Below are 20,196 nucleotides of genomic sequence, written 5' to 3'. Positions count from 1 at the left end.
ATGTCTGGCTACATCGTATGTTCATCCTATACTGGACCCCCCACCCCCAACCCCTCACTCCCATGTCATCTGCGTTCAACGCACTTCTTTCTTTGTTCCAAATTAAGGCCTAAGCTGCTACGTCTGATGTACAACTGAAGTCCAACCTCAGCCAGAGAATTACATCAAAAGATGCAAAACAAACATGATAAGCTCCTAACCAACCCCCAACAACAAATCAAACAAGGAACAGTGAACCAGCACAATCCAGGATAGCTGTGCAAGAAGCCTTATCTGAACAGCCTTAAACAAACAGTAATTTGAATGAACTAACCCCTTGACTGTGACGGGACTTCCCCTAGAACTCTGTGAGTCAGTGGGTGAGAATGAAACACAACATGTAACAAAAGCTGAATGTGTGAGCTGAGGACTGCGTATAGCACTTAGTGCAGTGGACACTGGTGATTGTGTGTTCAAGGGATGTGCCTCTGTAGAAACAGCTGGCATTAACGACCTCAGGCACAAACCACCCTGGTGATGTCATTTCCTAGGGCCAGGAAAGATTTACATTGGAGGATCACGACAACTCGTCCTGATTGTCGAAGCCAGCACCACATGAAATGTGTTTGCGTGATAGGCGTGAAAGCCAAGCTAAAGTCAAACTAAACCCAGCGGTTTCTTGCCTTTGTTTTGGACCCTGAAGGGGCAGCATATAAAAACTGTGACAATCTGACATATGAAAATAATTGTGCATTACCGTTTTTACCATCTTGGGCCTCTAGGATCATTTTTTTCCAGAGCTACATGGAATGAGGTCATCCATACAGAGTAACCTATTCATGATGTCACACTTGCAGTTCAAATGATGAAATGGGACCCCACTATGAGAAAGATCACAGCAGTTTATTAAGAGTGCATTTTGGCTGTGCCAGGAAGATGCCAACCTAGAAATTATTGTCCCTCACTGCCTTTCTGAGAGCCTAAACTGCAGTCGCAGCATCACCGTTTTACCACTTAGAGAAGCCAAAGAACGAAAAGACTCCCAGTCTGCCCAGCCCACATGAACAGTGCCGGTTCAGTTCTCTTCTATTTTGTTTATGTCCTGCAATAAAGGGAAGTGCTTTCTCCGTGCTGCAAGCCAACACCCTGCAGGCGCCCTCTCGTTCACCTCAGACTATGCAATACCCCCCAGAGGTGCCAAAACATCCCCCACCCACACGAATCTTTCACTCTGACCTGACACAAACTTCACGGCTTCCTGAGGCTAAAGAGGTGTCCGCCCAAAAGGGGGGGGGGGGGAAGATTTTACATTTCATCACTGGAGGAAATCAATGCCACCGCAAACTAAAAAAAAGCTAGAGGACTCTTTTCACTAACATGGAATACATGGAAGGAGGCATTCATGACAAGCTGCTCGTGCACTCTTTCTCCTACCAGGAATGACCAAAAGAAAACAATGTCCTCTCACAACCTTCAATTTCCCGGGAAAATGACGTCATTGACTAACGCCACAACAAATCACTCCGGCTTTCCGAGTGCCTACACTCCTGGTGACCCGGTCTGGCCTTGTGGATGAGGTCCGGAGCACACGCCTGTTCATACCAGTGCAGTGTGTCAGGCTCACCCTGTGCAGAGTGCAAAACAAGAGTGTCAGAACACAGGCCAGCGCAGCACCCCGAGCAACACAGGCGCCTAGCAACCACCCGGCTGAGCCGTTGCTGACTCTAATGGCAAAGTCAGCGAGGCAAACAGCTCAGCGACGTGTGACACAGACACCACTCATTTGTATTTACCACCATAAATCACACACAAAAACTAACAGCATGGAAAAGTTTAAGATATAGGGTCATGTTATTTGTTTAGTAGAAATCCTTACTACACTTATCCCCTCTGTGGACATAATTTACAAGAAATTCAGGTTATGTTTTCTTATGCAAACATATATAATCTGCCCCTCGTCATTTTATTTCACACACATGGATTCCTGTTTAGAAATGTGAGCACAGGAGAAGCATACAGTAAAGCCTGAACGTGCTCGTTAATTACAGTTTTGCTGGATTATTCTACACATGGGCCTCTCAGTGACCGTGTTAGCCAAAAGCTTGGATTTCAGTTAATCTAATACTGCCTTTGTATAATTTAACTAAATAAATTGCTGATTAACTATGACTCAAACATTGGCACCGTTTGGCCGGGGCCTCTCTCTTTCTCTCTCTCGAACAGCTCTGAAGTGCTGCCAAAAAAAACTACGCCCGCACCTGGCACGGGCCCGGGTTTTCTGGCGCGCGGTAAACTTATGCGGAAACGACTCCTCAGAATGCTGTGATTGCAACTCACCAAATTCGCCGCCGTGGCCTCTGCGAAACTCAGACCTCTGGGAATAATGAGAATGTGGTCTTGCTCTTTGCTGACCCGAACCTGGGTTGGGGGGGGGGCAAAAATAAAGAGAGGCTTTACAAACGCAAATGTTATTACATTACGGCAAATGAGGCACTTTGTCTCCATCAGCATCAAAGCAAGCATTGCGTTTCATGGCCAGGAAGGAGCTGTCCTACACATTGCGTTACTAAGCATGACAGTGCTTGTAGGAGAATAAATATGGATGCTTTTTCCTCCCTTTTTTGGCAGATGTTGAATGTGCTGCAGGATATCTGATTCCAGAAATACAGGTACAATGTCACTAAGACCTTCTGGGACTTCCCCTGTCAATCACACCACTGATAGCTCATAGGCCAAACTGTAGGAGATTATACTACACACTACACTACAATACTGTCATTTAGCAGAAGCTCTTATCTACTGCAACTTACACAGGTTACAATTTTTACAACTGGATATTTACCGAGGCAATTCTGGGTTAAGTACCTTGCCCAAGGATACAGCAGCAGAATCCCAGCAGGGAATCGAACCAGCAACCTCTTGGTGACAAGCCCTGTTCCTTACCATTATGCTACACTGCTGCCCCAGTGCCGAGATGCATTCAGAGCTGGGGAAAACAGTGATGAGAGAGCTGCACTTACTGTGATGTAGGAGCTGGCGAGGTGGGCCCAGCTGAACAGGTCCACCAGTCTGTACAGGCTGGCCAGTTTGCAGCGGGTCTGCTTCTCCCCCTTCACCAGAGTGGAAGACTCTGTTCCGTGCATGTCGTTGATGGGGGTGACCATCCCCAGGCCTAGGGAAATGAGTCATGTTTCTAACCTGGGGGCTGTCAGTTAACATAATGACACCTCTACCCTCAAGGAAACTACGCTTCTTTGAGTGCAATCCAGTTTGTGGGGACTTGCTGCTGAAGGTATTTTTTAAACTTTAAAACTTTAAAAGTGCTGAAAGCTAACATGGGGTAGGGCTTGAATAGCGTTATGCTCACACTCACTTGTCTGGAAGTGTTATTTGCCTGGTCTGACACACTTAACTTGAATGGACACACTTATGTTCTACACTTACATTCTAAAGTGTAGGGTAAATGATTGTAATGTAATGTAATGTAAATCAAGTATAATGTGGGTTTACTTCATGTTGTTATTACTTGCTTTCAAGACTCAAGCATTGTGGTATGATGTAAACTATATGTCTACAACCAATTACTACGACTGTAAAGGTAAAAAGAAAGCAATTTACATGAAATGGAAGATACGATCAAAGAACGTAAGTACTCATAACTGTTACAGTCATAGTACTTCCATCTTTGTGGTTGGCACTGCTTGAAGAAGGACCCCACAGCTCAATGTTTGTCTCGAGGTTTAACGAGGCCTTGTAACCTTATGATCCATCTTTTGCCACACTTCCATAATTCTGATGTTTTGTATCTGATGCTGAGACGAGGAACGCACTCCCTCTGAATACCAGGGAAGCCATACAGGGCCACTGTATTACACTCTAGCGACTCGACATTAGTTCCGCATGCCAATGTCATGATTTTGAACAAATTCCACATGTGGAAAACCAGGAAAGAACACAGGCCAAAATGGAGCGAAGGAGTGAAGCTTTAACATATTCGCCTTCTCTACACAACTTGCTTTCAGGGATTCATATTCTCTGCCGAGCTGGCTTTTAAAGTTTCATCTTCTCTACAGAAGTGGCTTTAATGGGTTTGACTTCTCTATAGAACTTACTTTAATGGTTTCGAACTGGATGTAATGGTTTTGACTTCTCTGGAGTTGGCTTTAACCATTTTGACTTCCATTTTGACATTCTGACCAGGTAGCTTTAATGTTTTCAGCGTCTAGAACTAGATTTATCGATTTCGACTTCTGGGGCTGACTTTAATGGTTTCGAGTTCCCTGGAACTGTAACGTCCAGCAGACGGAAATGTACGTGTTAAATCCACCGATAGGGCAGTGAAAGGCGACAGGTGCTCACTGAGGGGGGAGGTGGAGAAGCCGGCCACGGTGCTGGTCATGAAGAAGTCTGCGATCTGCCGCAGGGCCAGCAGCCCAGTGGGGTTATTTCCCTTATTCATCTGCTCCTGGATGAGGCCCTCCAGCTCGTCCTTAAAGGCCTGGAAAACAGAGACCAAACACAGAGACCGCAATTACTGAGTAATCACTGCTTATTATTAATACAGTCACTGTGAACTGCAGGGGTCCGACATGCACTTCCTGGTTTCCAGCCCAAAATATGAGAAACTAAAGAAAAAAATACATGAAAAAAATTCAACATAACAGCTCAATTGAAAGTCCTCCAAGACTGGCATAAAAATCACAATCCTACTGGGAGAGCAGCAGACTGCAGGCATAGTGGCCTGGTTTGTGTCTGCCTTCCACAGTCTGCAGGACAGAGGGTACAGAGTGAGCCACAACAGAGCTTACAGAGCAGAGCCATTTTTAATATTTATTTTGAGGCCATTGCTTTTGGACATAATGCATTTTTGTGGGTCATGCCAATAAAACACATTTGAATTTGAATTAAAGAAAGCATGCCTGATTAGAATCGTACTCCTCAGAGCTTCTGTTGTTTTTATTAATATTAATTTTACATTGCTTTTGGAAATAATGTATTTTTGTTGCCGTTCCAACACATTTAAATTTGAGTTAAGAAAGCCAGTTACAAAAAGAGTACTAGAGTTAGAGTACTAGTCAAAGACAGAAGGTGATGAAGAGAGAGAGAGAGAGAGAGAGAGAGAGAGAGAGAGAGATAGAGAGAAAGAGAGAGACAGCGAGCGAGCGTGAGAGAGAGAGAGTGAGAGTGAGAGTAAAACGTGCCCTGATTAGAATCCTACTCTTAAGTGTCACACTCATCACGAGCTGCCGGGATTGGCCAGTCAGTGAGCCACAGCGTCAGGGACTGCTAATCCTCGCCCTGGCGGGGCCGGCACGTTCTCCTCCTCCGCCGGAAGCGGCTCAGGGCGCTTTGCGAACAGCCTGTGCTGCGTTGCACTCTGCAGCACGTCTCCAGCCCCGCCCTGTTGTGCCTGGCCAGGAAAGCCCATAAGCCCTGGCCCCAAGGCTTCCACTGTCCCACTGTCCCCAGACAGCGTGACACCACTGGATTTGGGACAGTGTGGCGGGACAAAGGAGCCAGAGGAGAATGCATGGCCTGTTACTGAAGACGTGTGAGGTGACATCTTGTAAAAGGCCCCTTCTAGGAGGGTTCCTATAGAACTTTGACAACCCCTGTAAAGTTCAGCGTGGATTTCAGTGCAGACCGTATGCACCGATAATCTGCTCTGCTACATATACAGGAAAGGCAGGGTGTGGGAGGACAGCGCTAAACCCAGTGTATCTGTGCGTGAAAGAGTGAGAGGGTTGAGAGGATCAGTGTAAGCACACACAAATACACCTAAACATACACACAGACACAAACACACACACACGCACGCACGCACACACGCACACACACATATACGCGTGCACACACACATACGTGCACACACACACGCGCACACACACACATACGCGCACACACACACACACACAGCATGGAAAAATAAATGCAGAGGAGAGGTATTTCTTTCCAGTTCAATTGTAGAAGCTATAAAGACTTCTGCGACATGTCAGACAGGATTTTAATTTTGTGTGGGTGGAATAAAAACGTCTTTTGAACCTTAAAGGTGGAACCCACTGAAACACAGAAGCAGGGAACAGGCTGGGACTCATTATAAAGGCACACGGCTCCTCGCGGAGCTGCTGGCGGAGAACAACCGCCGCCATTGTGTCGAACGCAGTTGATGACACTTGTGGGTTGGTTACTATAGTAAGTACGCTGAACCGTGACTGGGGAAACACATGTGAACGCACTGGGACAAGCTAACGCGTGCATATCGCAGAGATCAAAAGGTAATTAAGGCTATTATTCTGCTGTTGCTCTGGCTGTCAATGCAGAGCACTCTCTCCGCTGTGGAAATTATGCAACTAACTCACACCCACTCCTCCTCTGTTCAGAGCCCCCCCCCCCCCCCCCCCAGCACTCTGACTGGCTTGATATTTAGGATAATATTTAGGCCAATTTACAAGATTTAAAAAGTAATAATGCTTGCTAACAACATTAGCATAAATTTAATGGATTCAGTTACAGGGAAATTCTCAAAATATGGATACTCCTGTGATTCAAATAACTAAAGGACATTGAGAGAATGTTTAATCATGGCAAATTCAATTATAATTAATGTGGTACTCAATCCCCTGTGTTACTGGGTAGGTTGTGTAACTATGCTGTTGTTGCTCCAGCATTCTGCCATGGTGGCCTTCCAAGTTACTCTGGTCAAGAGCATATGACAAATAAATCTAATCATTTCCATTGCTGCATTCCATCGCACAAATGTGGAGAGGTCCTTATTTGAATCGGTTCCTGAGTTCTGATGCACAAACACATGGCAAAACTTTCAGCCTCTGACCTAGCACTTCTCCAACACAGCTGTTCTGAGGGCTGCCTGGAAAACTCCACTTAGCCTGATTTAAGAAGGTGACAATCAAGCTGGTGTAGGATTGTTCTATACAACAACTTTTAAACCAATGTCACATTGGTTTTCAACCTTTCTGAATCCTCTGCTGGAAGTGTACGAATGGCTTCTGTGGTTTACTTGCACCGTCTTCATCACCAATTCACACAAGACACAGGGACAACCCTCTGCGCCTAATACCCACCAATTTAACACCATGTGGGCAACCCAATGGAGCTCAGCCATCTAGTTATGCCCATGATGCGTCCAAATCCCATGCACCCTTTCCAAAGGAAAAAAAAGTAAAAAGAAGGGACCAGCTTCAGAGGATTTTGTGAAAAGCCTAACATTCCGCTGCCCCTCACTGTGTGGTTCCCATGGCGATGGGCCGCGGAGGCCTGTATGAGCTCGACCCGGACTTCCGCCGTCGCCGCTGAGGAGCAGGACAGTGTGGTTCCGCCCCCCTTCACACGCTGCCCTCGTGCTGGCCTTTTATTCCCCTCCACCGGGCTGGAGATGCCCCGCACTCCACAGAGGCCTGCACCCCGCGCACACCGACTAGATGAAGAATGCTGGTAAAGAGGGCAGCTGTTTTTTTATCTCAAGCAAAATAAAGTCATAATTAGCTGTCATTTTAATTAAGTCCCTTTGTGTAAACAGATTACTCTGCTGTCTTGGAGAGAGAATTAATGCATCATCTAAAATGTTTCACCACGACAGCAAAAGAAAAGGACAAATTTCCAAGGTGCCACATCTATGTCAGCTTATGAGGGACCTTCAATCACTCCCATTACATTTGAATAGTTAACATCAACATACTGTATATCACAGCAGCAACACACAACAACATTCTTGCGCCACTGATTTCAATGACTGCTGAACTTGCGATCATGTGTAAGCATTGCATAATTCCAACTGGGACAGAGGTAAGATTTAAAGAACTGCAGTGTGAATCATTCAGCCCCCCAGCTGGTTTGTCACTTTAAAGGTTCTGCTTGTACTGCCCAAAAACAAAAAATGAACCAGAGAAATCCAGGCCTTTGAGAAACATCCCCCAGCAGGCCAAAGGAGTAATTGAGTCTTGCTCTCTCTCCCCATTAAAGAACAGCAGACAACAAAGTACTGCGATGGCAGTTTTGCAAAAACAACCAAACGTCTTGAAAAGCAATATCATAAAAAAATCATAAATGCATGTATGATGGGAGTCTATCCACTTCTGTGTCTCCAATGCAGATTATGTGGTTACAAACTCATCTCGAAGCGAGCCGGGTCATCCCAACAGGCTGGCTATGACATATGACATCACAGATCTGGACCGCAATTTGTCAGAGACCCTGCCTTAAATTATGTCAGTATTCTACTTTATTACCCGCAGGAAGCTGTCAGCAGAGGGGAGAGAAACTTTACAGACGCGCCATAAATCGAGCTGTCAACCAGTGGGTGTTTTTTTTGGGTTTCAGGTTTTTTTCTCTTTTGCTTTCCATTTGCGAGTGGAGATTGCTGCTTTGCGCTAGGCTAGACTCCTCCAGGGCCTAATTCCGGTTTACCGAAGCGTCTGCCTCAGGTGTTACTTCCGTGGTATGCGCTGCTAAATTGTGGGAAACAACAACAAAAAAAAAATCTACACAACTAATTTTTCAATATGTCGACACGTGGAAGCAGATCAAAGGAGAGCTGGCTGCGCTCGGGGAGTTTCGACACATGCTGCACAATCACGGCGTATAATTACAGTCAGACGCTCAAACAGCCCGTGCGGTTTTATCCAGGGAGACGTTCTTAGCTCGCTCACTCCATTTTGGCAGAGAGCAGCTGACTGCCCATGTTTATTTATTCGCTTTATGGATTTAACCTTTACACTGCCGGCGAGAGTGGGACGAGAGCTCATTCTGCTTTTACAGTAAAGACCCGCGGAACTGGGAAAGGACAGGAAATGCAAGTGCCAGGGTGACAGCATGACCAGATTGAGATAGGGAGCCTGGGAACTCGGCCAGGACACCGGGGTTAACACTCCTACTCTTTCTATATCTGAAATGCGGCACCTCCTCCAGCACAGTGTTCCCATAACCGCATCGGGTCATTGGTTTTACATGGGCCAGGGGGAGGAGTGACCCCTACCAGGCCCCTCCAGGACTGTCTCCAACGGCAGCCCTGGTTCACATCGAGGCAGCGTCCAGGCTCAGCCCAAGCCCCAGACGGCTTTCAGCAGGGTGGTGTGACCGCTGATATGATCCAGCGTATCACATGGCATTAATGGGGTCACCTCTCATATCTGCTGACCAGCTCAGACTGAGAGGGGTGGAGCCAGGCCACTTAGCTAGGGCAAGCAGAAGAGACAGACTGTACCCCTTCAAATATCAGTATGTTCAGAGCATTTATGCTTTAAAAAAATAAAAAAATAAAAAAATAAATAAATAAAAATGGAACTAAAGCAAGTAAAGTAAGCGGAGTAGAATGTCCTGCTAGGACTGGGTGTGCCTGCAAAACAGTTCAAAGATGAGTATGACAACCCCCCCCCCCCCAACCAAAAACCCTCCCAGTCCCTGGGGACTTCACTCAGCACACATTGAGGGGCTGCAAGTAATCCATGCAGTTAGTCACAATGACCAAACTCAAAAATGTCTTCGTTTGACAAACAGCTGCCAGTGAAAACATCCTTGACTGGCTAAGAATATTTAACCATTAAATCAGTGAGGCTAAGGCATAGTGAGCTGAATTAAATGCTTTGTTTCAAACGCGCATGGCAGGAAGCGATACAAAAATCACAAAGACTCTGCATTAGAGTACATTTAGCAGAGGAGTTACATAAGCTATAATTATTCTACATCTACATATTATCCAATTATACAGCTGGACATATACTGAGGAATTTTTTTTGGGTTAAGTATCTTGCCCAACGATACAACGACAGAGCCCCAGTCAAACCAGCAACCTTTTGATCAGGACCCCTGCTCCTTACCACTACACCACTCTGCCACACATGGAATGCAGGGAAGAAACAACAACAAAAACAGGTGTGCTGAAATTTGTTTAAACCTTCTATGCATAGCACTTGTTTCATATCAAGAGCACTACAGCGTACATATGGCCCAAAAATAGTTTTCCCCCCTGTCATTCACAAATGGCGGTAACAAAAAGCAGCGCTCAGCTTCACGGTATTTTAACACTGATCCTTTTAATGGCAGGCGCTGACTCCTCCGTCATACACCACAAAGTACACTGTTTTGTATCTCTACATAACCGCTAGTCACACACAGGCTTTAAAAAATATATGCGCAGCTTAAAAAAAACACTTCAGAGAACATCTGAATGCAACATGTCATTTAGGGGATGGCACTCCCTGGGTAAACACGGCAGACAAACAAGCAGAGGGGGAAACCCTTCTAATCCACTTACAACGAAGGAAAGCAAAACAAAAAAAAAAAAGCCCGTGGCGTAGGGAAGGCTGTGATGTTGACTTTCGGTGTGCGGCTGGCAATAGTGGCTACCGCCATTCTGCGGAGATAAACAAAGCCGGTTCCAACAGGGAAGCACCTGGTGCCGGTTAATCGTGCTTTTTTGTTATTATTTTAAAAAATAGCCTCACTCCGCACACGCACCCGGTCCCCGGTCATGTCAAGCGAAACCGAGACGCCCTGAAACATGTGCCCATCTCCTGACTTCTGAAACAGCTGTTCGTGGGGGCCCGCCAGAAGCCGCGGTGGGCCCGACGGGAACGCAGATCGCGTTTTAAACTTTTAAAAATAAAACGGCCAACACTGTCCCTTGGCAGGCCCTTCACGTTGCATTATTTACCCGCTAAGCAGACGCCGTTTGCCCGGAAGCATTTCCAAACCTTACGTACTTTTCGGCTGGATATTTCATTTAAAAAAAGCAATTGGGGTGAAAAACATTACTTAAAGGTCTAAGAGTGGTATCCAGCTTGGTATTTGACTGCCTCAAATCTCTACTCTGCACTGTCACCTGAGGGTTCAGGTTTAATCTAGGGCTGTTAAATGCACAGTGCAGACATGCTATTGATAGGGAGACTTCCAGGATTGGCAGTAATACATTCTAATGGTCAGGGGGCCTTCACTGCTAAGGTTGTGCTGCTTTGGCCATACACATTGGGTTGAAGAAAACAGGCCTGGATCTTGCATAATTCCCATAAACAAGACTCCACACAGAGGACTGTATTACCCTCTCCTTCCCCCTGAATTTGGTGTGCTGATGTGTCATTCCCTCCATTTCTGGCCGGATTTTCCCTCATGGCATTTTGGGGTTTGGCAAGAACATATGCAGCCAAGTATGAATGCCAAGGCTTTGACCTCTGGGAACCCCACTTTTCAGAACCTGCTGGAAAACTCAATCAAGACTGGGCTGCAAACACCAGAACTGGAAAGGATGTTGACAGTAGCACTTACCGGACTCTGCAGGATCTGGGTGACTCTCTTCTTCTGCACCATCATATTGAAGTCCTGCCTGAGGTCAGGGGACATGTTTCTGGCACGGAGGTACTCGGGGTCGTTCTCGTCAATTCGGTCAAAGTACCTCTCCTTCTGTCCCCCGCTGGGTGCGGGAGGGGTCGTCACCACCCCATGGCTAGCATCTGCGCTCATGCTTCAGTGCTTGGCTCTGATCTTCACCTGCAGAGAAGTTAGGAGAGGGCGGCAGATTTAGTGACAGAGTCATTACAGGGCACTACCAAGAGAGGCGGAGTCACACCACACAAGCACGTGCGGCACGACAGCAACCCACAGAACTCCGGCCAAGCAGAAGGAAGTATCAGTCCCATGGGGAACCCCTAATTTGACATTCAAAAATGAAACGCAACTACGAGAAAACAGCTGTTAAAGCCAAATACCACAAAACACACTTTGCAAGTTCATTACCGGGGTAAACACACTGCAGGTTTGTTACTGGTGTACAAATTGCAAGTTCGTTACCAGGGTACACACTGCAGGCCTTGAAGAAAGTTTGACAAAATAAAAAAGTTAACAGCAGAATGAAAAAATCCTGCAGTAACAATGGCCTCTGATAAAAGGCTTGACGACACAGGCTTAACTCAAACAGCTTCGGCATCATAAAAAGGCTGAAATCAAACAAGATGACCCCTTCTTTTCATCCAACTCCTCCTGTCCCAAACTGTCTCATCGTTTGCCAGCTGAGGAGGCTGTGGGGGTGGGGGGGTGTAAATGGGCTTTTTTTTCTCCCATAAATCTCCCCTAAAACTCTACATTTTTTCCCACTGTCCAGCTGAGGGTCTGGGACAGGGAGGAGAGGTGCGGAGAGAGACTCGATTATCCGAGATCCATGGTGAGGCTCCTTGAGTGGAAGTTAAGCTCAACCGCATTAAAGACTGGCAGGGAAAGACCGTGCTCCACCAGATGGTGCATCAACAGTCTTCCAGAGAGATGGGCAGGGGGGAAGGAAAAAAAAAAAAGACCTTCAGTTAGGATTGTGTTCAAAACACACCGGTCACGTGACAAGCTCCTTTAAGGGTTAGTCTCTCTATCGGCTGCCCCCCCTCTCCCCACCACAACCCCTGCCGTCCTAAGATTTGACTCGGGGGAGGTGCTTTTCTTTGCCTTGCGTTGCTAAGCTGCTCATTCAGGTCAAATGCCACTTAAAAAGCTGGCGCAGATTAGAGGGAGCGTAGATGCTACAGGCCTGACAGGGAGCGGGTAGCCATGCTGCTACTTTCTACCCTGCCCCTCCCAACTCTCCGCCCCTCTGACATGTAACATATCTCTACCATATGTCTGACAGCCATTACATTACATTGGCATTTAGCAGACTTACATCGGTTACAGTTTTTTACAACGTTAGCCATTCATAAAGCTGGATATTTACTGAGGCAACTGTAGGTTAAGTACCTTGCCCAAGGGTACAGCAGCAGCTCCACCGGGGAATCGAACCGGGAACCTTTTGGGTATCAGTTCTGCTCCTTAACCACTATGCTACACTGCTGCCACCGAGAGTGTGACAATGCTAAGCTCCAGGGCTCAAAACACACAGCTGCTGGGAGGACCAGGAACTCCAATGGGCTGCAAGCTCCAGTCTGTTTTTGCCAGCAAGAAAGCGCAGTGATTGGATCATTTTTACCAGTGTAGAGTTATCCAGGAGGTGCATGTTTTGACTCGACCGGACAACCATCTGTCACCTTCAGGGGCAAACGGGACCGTGATGTCACTTGCTGTGTCAAAATTAATCGGAACATTCACACACAAAAAAAAAAAAAAAAAAAATGCCCAAAGCGACGTCAGAGTGCTGTGGCTCTGGCTGTCTGCAGATTAATAATAATTAGGGACACTAATCAGTGCTCTGTCAGTGTGAGACTCCCATCCCTAAGGGCCGGTATCAGCAGAGGTTAAGAACAGGTAAACAACAACCTGCTCAGACGTCAAATTAGCAAAGACCAGCGTGTCTTGACTTCAGCTGCTTCTGTGTAGACATGAAACTCTTAACCTCCTCTTTGGTGCCAACATTTGCCACAGCTGACACAGACCAATGACATAATTTATCATAAAAATTTATGTACTCATATTTTTTTTTTATCTTTTGAGGAATTATGAGATGAACTGCATTGTCTTTTGAAGTGAATTAATTCTGGGACTGAGCACAAAGTCATGTTGGTACCATCTCATGGACCAGGAAAATTAAACCCTCAACTGTAACTTTGAGAGGAAAAAAATTCTCACGCTATGCTTGTAACTTAGAAACAGCTCTTCATACATAAACAAAGCGTTTTTAATAAATGCAGCCAAACAATAGTAAGTGACTTGCTTACATAATCTGTCGGTTCTAACCACTACAACAGTAATAGTGAGAAACAGAACTTTAGGACTAATCACTTAAGCGAAAAAACCACACCGCAAACAAAGTGCAAACAGGCTACTTAGACAATGCATTCACAAACATTGTAAAACAAACATTTAATTACTCTAAGCTGGCGACCTGACAGTCGGTAAACGGTGTGCAACTTGTCAGGACGTCCGTAAACTGGTGAAAGTAATCATCTTACCCTACAGTTGCAGTGTTTCCAAATAAAATTCTGACCCGCCTCCAATGTTTACAACGCTTTGCCGCGTTTGTCAGCGCCGCGTTTCCGACGACTTAGAACGGCCACTGGTAAAAACAGAGGACACTACTATATCGGTAAAGTCACAAGATTCGCATTCTGTGTCGGTTAAATCAACAGCGTATTGTAGGGTACATTATCCCTCATGGTTAGGTATGCGACGTCCCTGGGCAGAAGTTTCACTCAAAAAATGCTGATCCTTGCTGATCCTTGCCGTGGACCACGCTCAGATATGGTAACCTGAACACCTTGGTTTTAAAATGCGGCAAAGGAAACGACAAAGTCGTTCGATCCCCAACAGAAGTCATTTCTTAAATTTGCGCCATAGTCCAACTTTAAAACTTCGTCTAGGGGTTTGGTGAGAATCGGTATTCTTCATTTTCGTAAGCATTCATTAAAGTGACTGTCTCTTCCAGCCAGACCAAAATTACTTGAAGAGAACACCCTCTCTTTTTAGCTACCACCTCTATTAATAGCGTTGAAAGGTTTTAGGTTAGGTTTCAAACCACATGGCAACAATACCAGGAAAGAATCCGTTCTAATTATAGCAGAATATCTAATGTGCAGCGTACTTTCGCTATGCATTGACACTAACAGAGCTCGGTTTTAAACTAAACAGCGGGAACATAAACGCACACGCCTTCCCAATACGGTTTCATTTGAACAATTGCTTGGATTGTGAATACCAATATTCATAGATTTTATATACAAGACATGCACAAACCCTGTAGCTACCTGCCACTAAGTGTGGCTCACGTCATTACTCAGAAGACGATGTAAAGTACTTCGAAGCAGAAAAAAACGTAAAAAACAGTAACTGCAGCTACTGTACAGGGGACTTTATGCACAATGAACGCCGAGAATGAGTTTAGCAGCAGCGAAGTTAATGAGCACACCCGTGTTATATACGTACTGATTCATACCGTAGATAAGCGTCAAAAACACACATTTAAAACTGAAACAATGGTAACCAAGGTAAGATGAAAAACGTCACTAAAACAAACCTTTTTAATGCTTTCTTCAACGTGTCATTTATTTCGCTGAGAATTTCTCCAGTCATGAAACATAGTTTCTTCTTCACTTCAGAATCCAAGACGACCCGTATAAACAATCTTTTGTTTCACTACTTTTTTGCTGTACATCCAAATTGCAATCCTGCGAGATCGAGCCCCGTAAGAGGTACCAGTTTCGGTCCACCGAGATTCCGCAATGACACGCGCGGTGTTGCCTTGCACTCTCTTTTCAACAGCTGTGATCGTACTGTATGCAAGTGCGTGTGCGCGCTGGGCTCAGTGTTGGCGTGTCTAAGCGAAAAGAAGCTAAAGGACCACGTGACTGCCCTAATCCACCCACTGCCGGAGCGCGCGTTACTGTCGCCCGACCAATTGGAGCACAGGGTTTCGGTAACCTCTCCCCCAGCCCTCGTCAATCAGAGCAGAATTAAAGGTTCATATTCATATCGTCGGTGCCTATTTAAAGTTGCAAAATTATTATTATTTTTTGCTTTATTACGCAGCGCTAGAACACTGCAATCCCTGTTGTTTATCATTTAGTTGAGTTCTTGATTTATATTACATTATTGGCATTTAGGAGACACTCATGCAGAGCAACTTACACAGGTTACAATCTTTACATATTATCCATTTATACAATTGGATATTTACTGAGACAACACTGGGTTAAGTACCTTGCCCAAAGGTACAATGGCAGTGCCTCTGTGGGGAACTGAACCAGCAACCTTTTGGTTACGAGTCCTGCTCCTTACCACCATGCTATACTGCTGCCTTGCTTTATTTCAAATAATGAGTTTACATACATATATACGCAGCATCAAAAGACACATCTGCATTTACGCATGTGTTTTTAGAAAAACTACAGATTTTGGAAATGAAACACTTTAGCCATCAATTTGATTCATTGTTCATTCATGCCTTTCCGCTGGAGTGGTTCTGGCTGTTGCTTAAACATTACATTACCTCATAACTTCAGAGATACGGTTGGGCAGAGCTAATTAAGTGATTTTACCTGCTGATTGTCAAAATTCAAGAAAGAAAAACACATAAAGGAAAGCAGTATGCCCCTGGAGAAGAATGCCTTTGCTATGCTGGTATGTCAAATGCTAGATGGAGTCCGTGCTGTACTGTACTTACTGCTGCTTGCCATCTGAGGTGCTAACAGCTAGCAATTCCTAACCTGGTGAGATGTTATGGCCAAACACAATCCTTCAATGAAAGGTGCAAGACTTCATCAAGATCATTTCTGGACTGCCTTAGAAAAGCCAGGTCACAACAGCACTCTACTCAGTAGTGTAGCAGAGGAGGGTGTAGGCTGTTCAATGCAGTATAAGTAGATGGTCTCAGTGACTGACCAGCCTTACAGCAAAGAACTCTTAGGCAATAAACCTAGGTTCTGCTTGGACCACACTGATGGATGTCACCAAGCACAACACCAACACACAGAACTGTATCCTAACTGCTCTGTACAACAGATCAATCAATGGGAAGCTGCCAGTGTGATGGAATTTTTGGGCTGGGCTGTTAGAACTCTGCCTCTGGTGATCAATGGAACAATGACCGAGCACTGATAAATTCATGTCCAGAGACCTGACCTTCTTCCCTTCCTGCAGGCTGATCCCAACACAACAACATTCCAGCAGGATAGTGGATTTCCACCTGTTACTCGTGTATCAATGTGCTTATTGCATGATGACAATGCAACAGTTCAGCCATGGATGTTCGACTTGACGTGAGCCCCACGGAATATTTATGAGGTTATTTAGGGTAGTGTGTGACACCCAGGGGTCAGACACCAATCAACAATGTCTGTTGAGGCTCTGCAGTCCCAAATGAAGGCACCTGCACTCTGGGACACAACCTGTACCCCCTGTCTGCAGCGGTTGCATTGGTGGCCACACATACCAAACTGTGACGCTCTGTAGACCCTCCTTGACAGCAAATGTTAATCAGAAAAACGTCACAAACCTTCAATAAAAGCCAGTACATGTCCAATAATTTTCACCTTCGTATGAAAAACGCACCTCTTTCAAGATGCACATCAAGGGGTAAGGAAAATTACAAACCTTCAGCTATGATTTTTCATAGAGGCAATATCTGAAGTCTGTTGTGCTGTAAAGTAGCAAACTGCTGCAGGAAAACCATGCTGATTGCATGCCTCTATAGTTATGAAGATTATGCTTGGCATAACTACAGGATTTGACACCAAGATTAATAGCATGTCTCCCTAATCAAAAATATGTACATGTGCCATAACCAAAATGTTGTAGACACAAGCATTGATACTCAAGATATAATTAAATAGCCCCCGAGCAATCCACACCAACAAGTAGGATATGCTGCTTTCAGATAATAAATTAACATGCAAGGTACAGCACAAAACACTACATTATGTTGGTTAGTAAGAACACACACAAACACTGCTGTTAAATGCCAAAACACAGTGCTTCACTTGGGGGCAAACACAAAATGAAAATGTTTGAATACATTATGCAGAGAGAGCGGGACAGAGGAAGAGAGACCTCTATCAGCAGGTCTGAGAACATCAGGAAGGTTCCATCAATATTTAATCACCACCACTTTAATGTGTTCACAACGCTCACTGCCCTTTAATCGCCTCCATTTATACTGGCCTTGGGTGGAACACACACACTTTCATTGGCTTATCTTTAACGCAGTAGGGAAAGTAAAGCCGAAAATTGATCATGTTGATAGTTAAATGATGTGTTTTGACTTTTTGCAAATGCGGGACAGGCACTGTGAACAAATGCAGCTATTATATACGTACACCAAAAAAAAAGAAAATGCATCAGATAAGAGTCCTATGCAAATCGATCAGATCAGTCCACATGTCGCTTTTTGTTAGGGAAATGTACTCTCAGACAGTTTTGCGGAAACTTGCAGCCCTCCCATTCTTCATGCTAAATATTTTATGGAGGTAAAGGACTTAGGTATTCTGTTCCTCTTATATATACTAGCAATAGCAAAACATCAGGAACAATGTTCACCACACACATATTGCACAGATTCAGTAATTGCTGCTCAATAACTACAGAATCCAAACAGCTGGAACAGTATAATACAATGGGCTTTTTTCAAGACACTGTCTCTCTTAGGGGGGCTATACTTTATATGGTCACAAAGAGCAGAAATATCAATGCTGTTGCTTTAATTTGAATCTTCCAGCAGCACTCCTACAACTCTACTCTTCTTGAGGGAATACACTTGCTTTGGAAAATTAGGTATTGAGTCAACTTATTTTTGACCGATCCCTTGAGGTACGTCCTCACAAAAGAGAGTGATTATGCATTTTGGTGCATCACCTACTTGGAACTAATGAGCTCAGACATTTTCTCAGTGAGTACGCTACAACTCATCAGTCGTACAAGTCTTTCGAGAGAGGCAGGTTCCAGAATTGCAGGCAGGAGCTGGAGCACCTGGTTTACGTGGTGCAAAGCAAATTCATGCACAAATTTGTGCGCTGCAGCCTTAATGTGAAATGATTTTGCACTGTTCGTTTGTTCTTCTGGAAATTTATAACTCAGGCTAAGAATTCCAACTGCCCACTGTAGAATTTGAGTTAACAAGCCAAAGAGCAGAGTCACAGCAAAGGCCAGTATTGCTGCTCTACTCTACTGGGAACATCTGTCAGTTTGAGTCAATATCTGGGCCCCCCAACCCTGAACGTCATATACTCTGCCACCTGAAAGCAATACGCTTCATGTTACAGCCCTGGGGTGGCAAACCTGTTCATTGATCAATCTCACATTTTTCTTAGCGAATCCAACCTCTGTGTTTTTAAGCATACATCCGGAGTTCCACATTAAAAGCACACCAAGAAGGGGGGGGGCTGTTCACTGTGAATGTAATGTATCCACATTTTTTCAAATTTGAAGCCAAAAATACTGTAGATGGGGGGAGGGTGAGGTTTCATGACCTCCACACTAGATGAAGCCATCATGTGATTTCAAAGGCTTGGCAAGCTGAACCAATCAGTGTGTTTACAGTATCTGTGGTGAGCAGAATGTTTTGATTGGCTCATATCAGTCAGTGATTGACAGCATATGGCAGCTGCATCCAATATGAGGCTCATGCTGCCCAACTGTCCATTGTTAAAAATATTAGAAGGGAAATTCGATGTTACAGTACAGCCATGGTACTTAAGTTTTTTTCCTTTGAGTAACAAATTTAAGCAATTATTATATTTTATTGGCATTGACCAATTGTCTACCGACTGGGTGGCAGTATAGAATATTGGTAAAGAGCACAGCTGGTAACCAAAAGATTGCTGGTTTGATTCCCCTCTGGGGCACTGCTGCTGTACCCTTGGGCAAGGTACTTATCATACACTTGCTTCTGTAAATACCCAGCTGTATAAATGAACAACATGAAAAAACTGTACCCTATGTAAGTCACCCTGGATAAGAGCGTCTGCGAAATAACAATAACATAATAATGTAATGTAATGTCATGAGGTTGGCAAATACACTAAAATGAATAGAAAGTGTAATTAACAGAAAATACAGTGCTGGAATAGAAGGAAAGCAATACTCACTTGAATCCATTACTTACTGAGAAGGACAAAACACCATGGTGGTTAGATTGAGGTTTAGATTGAGCTGACACCAGGGAATCCATGCTTTGTGAGTCAGCCTCCTTCTAACTCCACTAATGCATCTACAGTCAGGCCAGGAGAAGTAATACCTGCTGCCATTCATTTAACAGTTTATTATCATTACTCTGGTGTTCCCACAGAACTTTTGGAGTGAACGCCGAATTAATCAGACGTGGGGGGGTGGGGGTGGGGGCACGAGATGATGCAGAAAGCCTGGAATGCAAACATTCTACATCATGGAGTGTCTTGTTTCCCAGCAGTAACAAATACCCCCCAGGGGCCTTTAAGGATTTCGTTTTTTATTGTTTCGCAAACTAATTTCGTTGAAACAACTACGCCAACGTTGGAGTCCAAACTGGCTCAGCTGAAAAGCTGAGTAACAAACTCTTCTGTCGGTTTCAATCTGTAACGTTGATTCTTTCAACATCTGAAGGGTCAAAGTTCTTATAAATCAGGTTATAATGTGCGCCTGGTACGTACTTTAAAGTTTAAATTAAATTTGAAATAAGTTTCGGCTAGATATAGGCTGTACTGCCAAATGAGAGTAAGAATGAATAACATTGTCACTGAACACAGTAGCACTGAGGCAGGACCTACACCATGTTCAGAGAACACATCTGGTGCCTTCACAGGGTATCAAAACAAAAACCCAGAC

The 20,196-nt window shown here is 44.7% G+C and overlaps 1 protein-coding gene across 8 annotated transcripts in view; it reads right to left on the bottom strand.

Moving 5' to 3' along the window:
* The window catches only part of add3a (adducin 3 (gamma) a), a 93,017-nt gene that overhangs the window by 16,759 nt on the left and 56,062 nt on the right, over positions 1 to 20,196 (bottom strand). For 7 of the 8 annotated variants that reach the window (XM_036524800.1, XM_036524792.1, XM_036524776.1 and 4 more), the window contains 4 exons: positions 11,257 to 11,478; positions 4,339 to 4,477; positions 3,000 to 3,151; positions 2,317 to 2,397 (listed from right to left, as the gene is read on the bottom strand). In XM_036524800.1, coding sequence (XP_036380693.1) covers positions 2,317 to 2,397; positions 3,000 to 3,151; positions 4,339 to 4,477; positions 11,257 to 11,451 — 567 coding nt within the window. In that variant the 5' untranslated portion in view covers positions 11,452 to 11,478. Of the gene's footprint in view, positions 1 to 2,316; positions 2,398 to 2,999; positions 3,152 to 4,338; positions 4,478 to 11,256; positions 11,479 to 14,917; positions 15,209 to 20,196 lie in introns of those variants that run through there. The other variant, XM_036524783.1, reaches the window with a different exon arrangement.

Source organism: Megalops cyprinoides, chromosome 1 (genome assembly GCF_013368585.1).
Source record: "Megalops cyprinoides isolate fMegCyp1 chromosome 1, fMegCyp1.pri, whole genome shotgun sequence".
Taxonomy (NCBI): domain Eukaryota; kingdom Metazoa; phylum Chordata; class Actinopteri; order Elopiformes; family Megalopidae; genus Megalops; species Megalops cyprinoides.
Note: the sequence above shows the minus strand (reverse complement) of the source record. Positions and strands in the feature narration are given on the sequence as shown.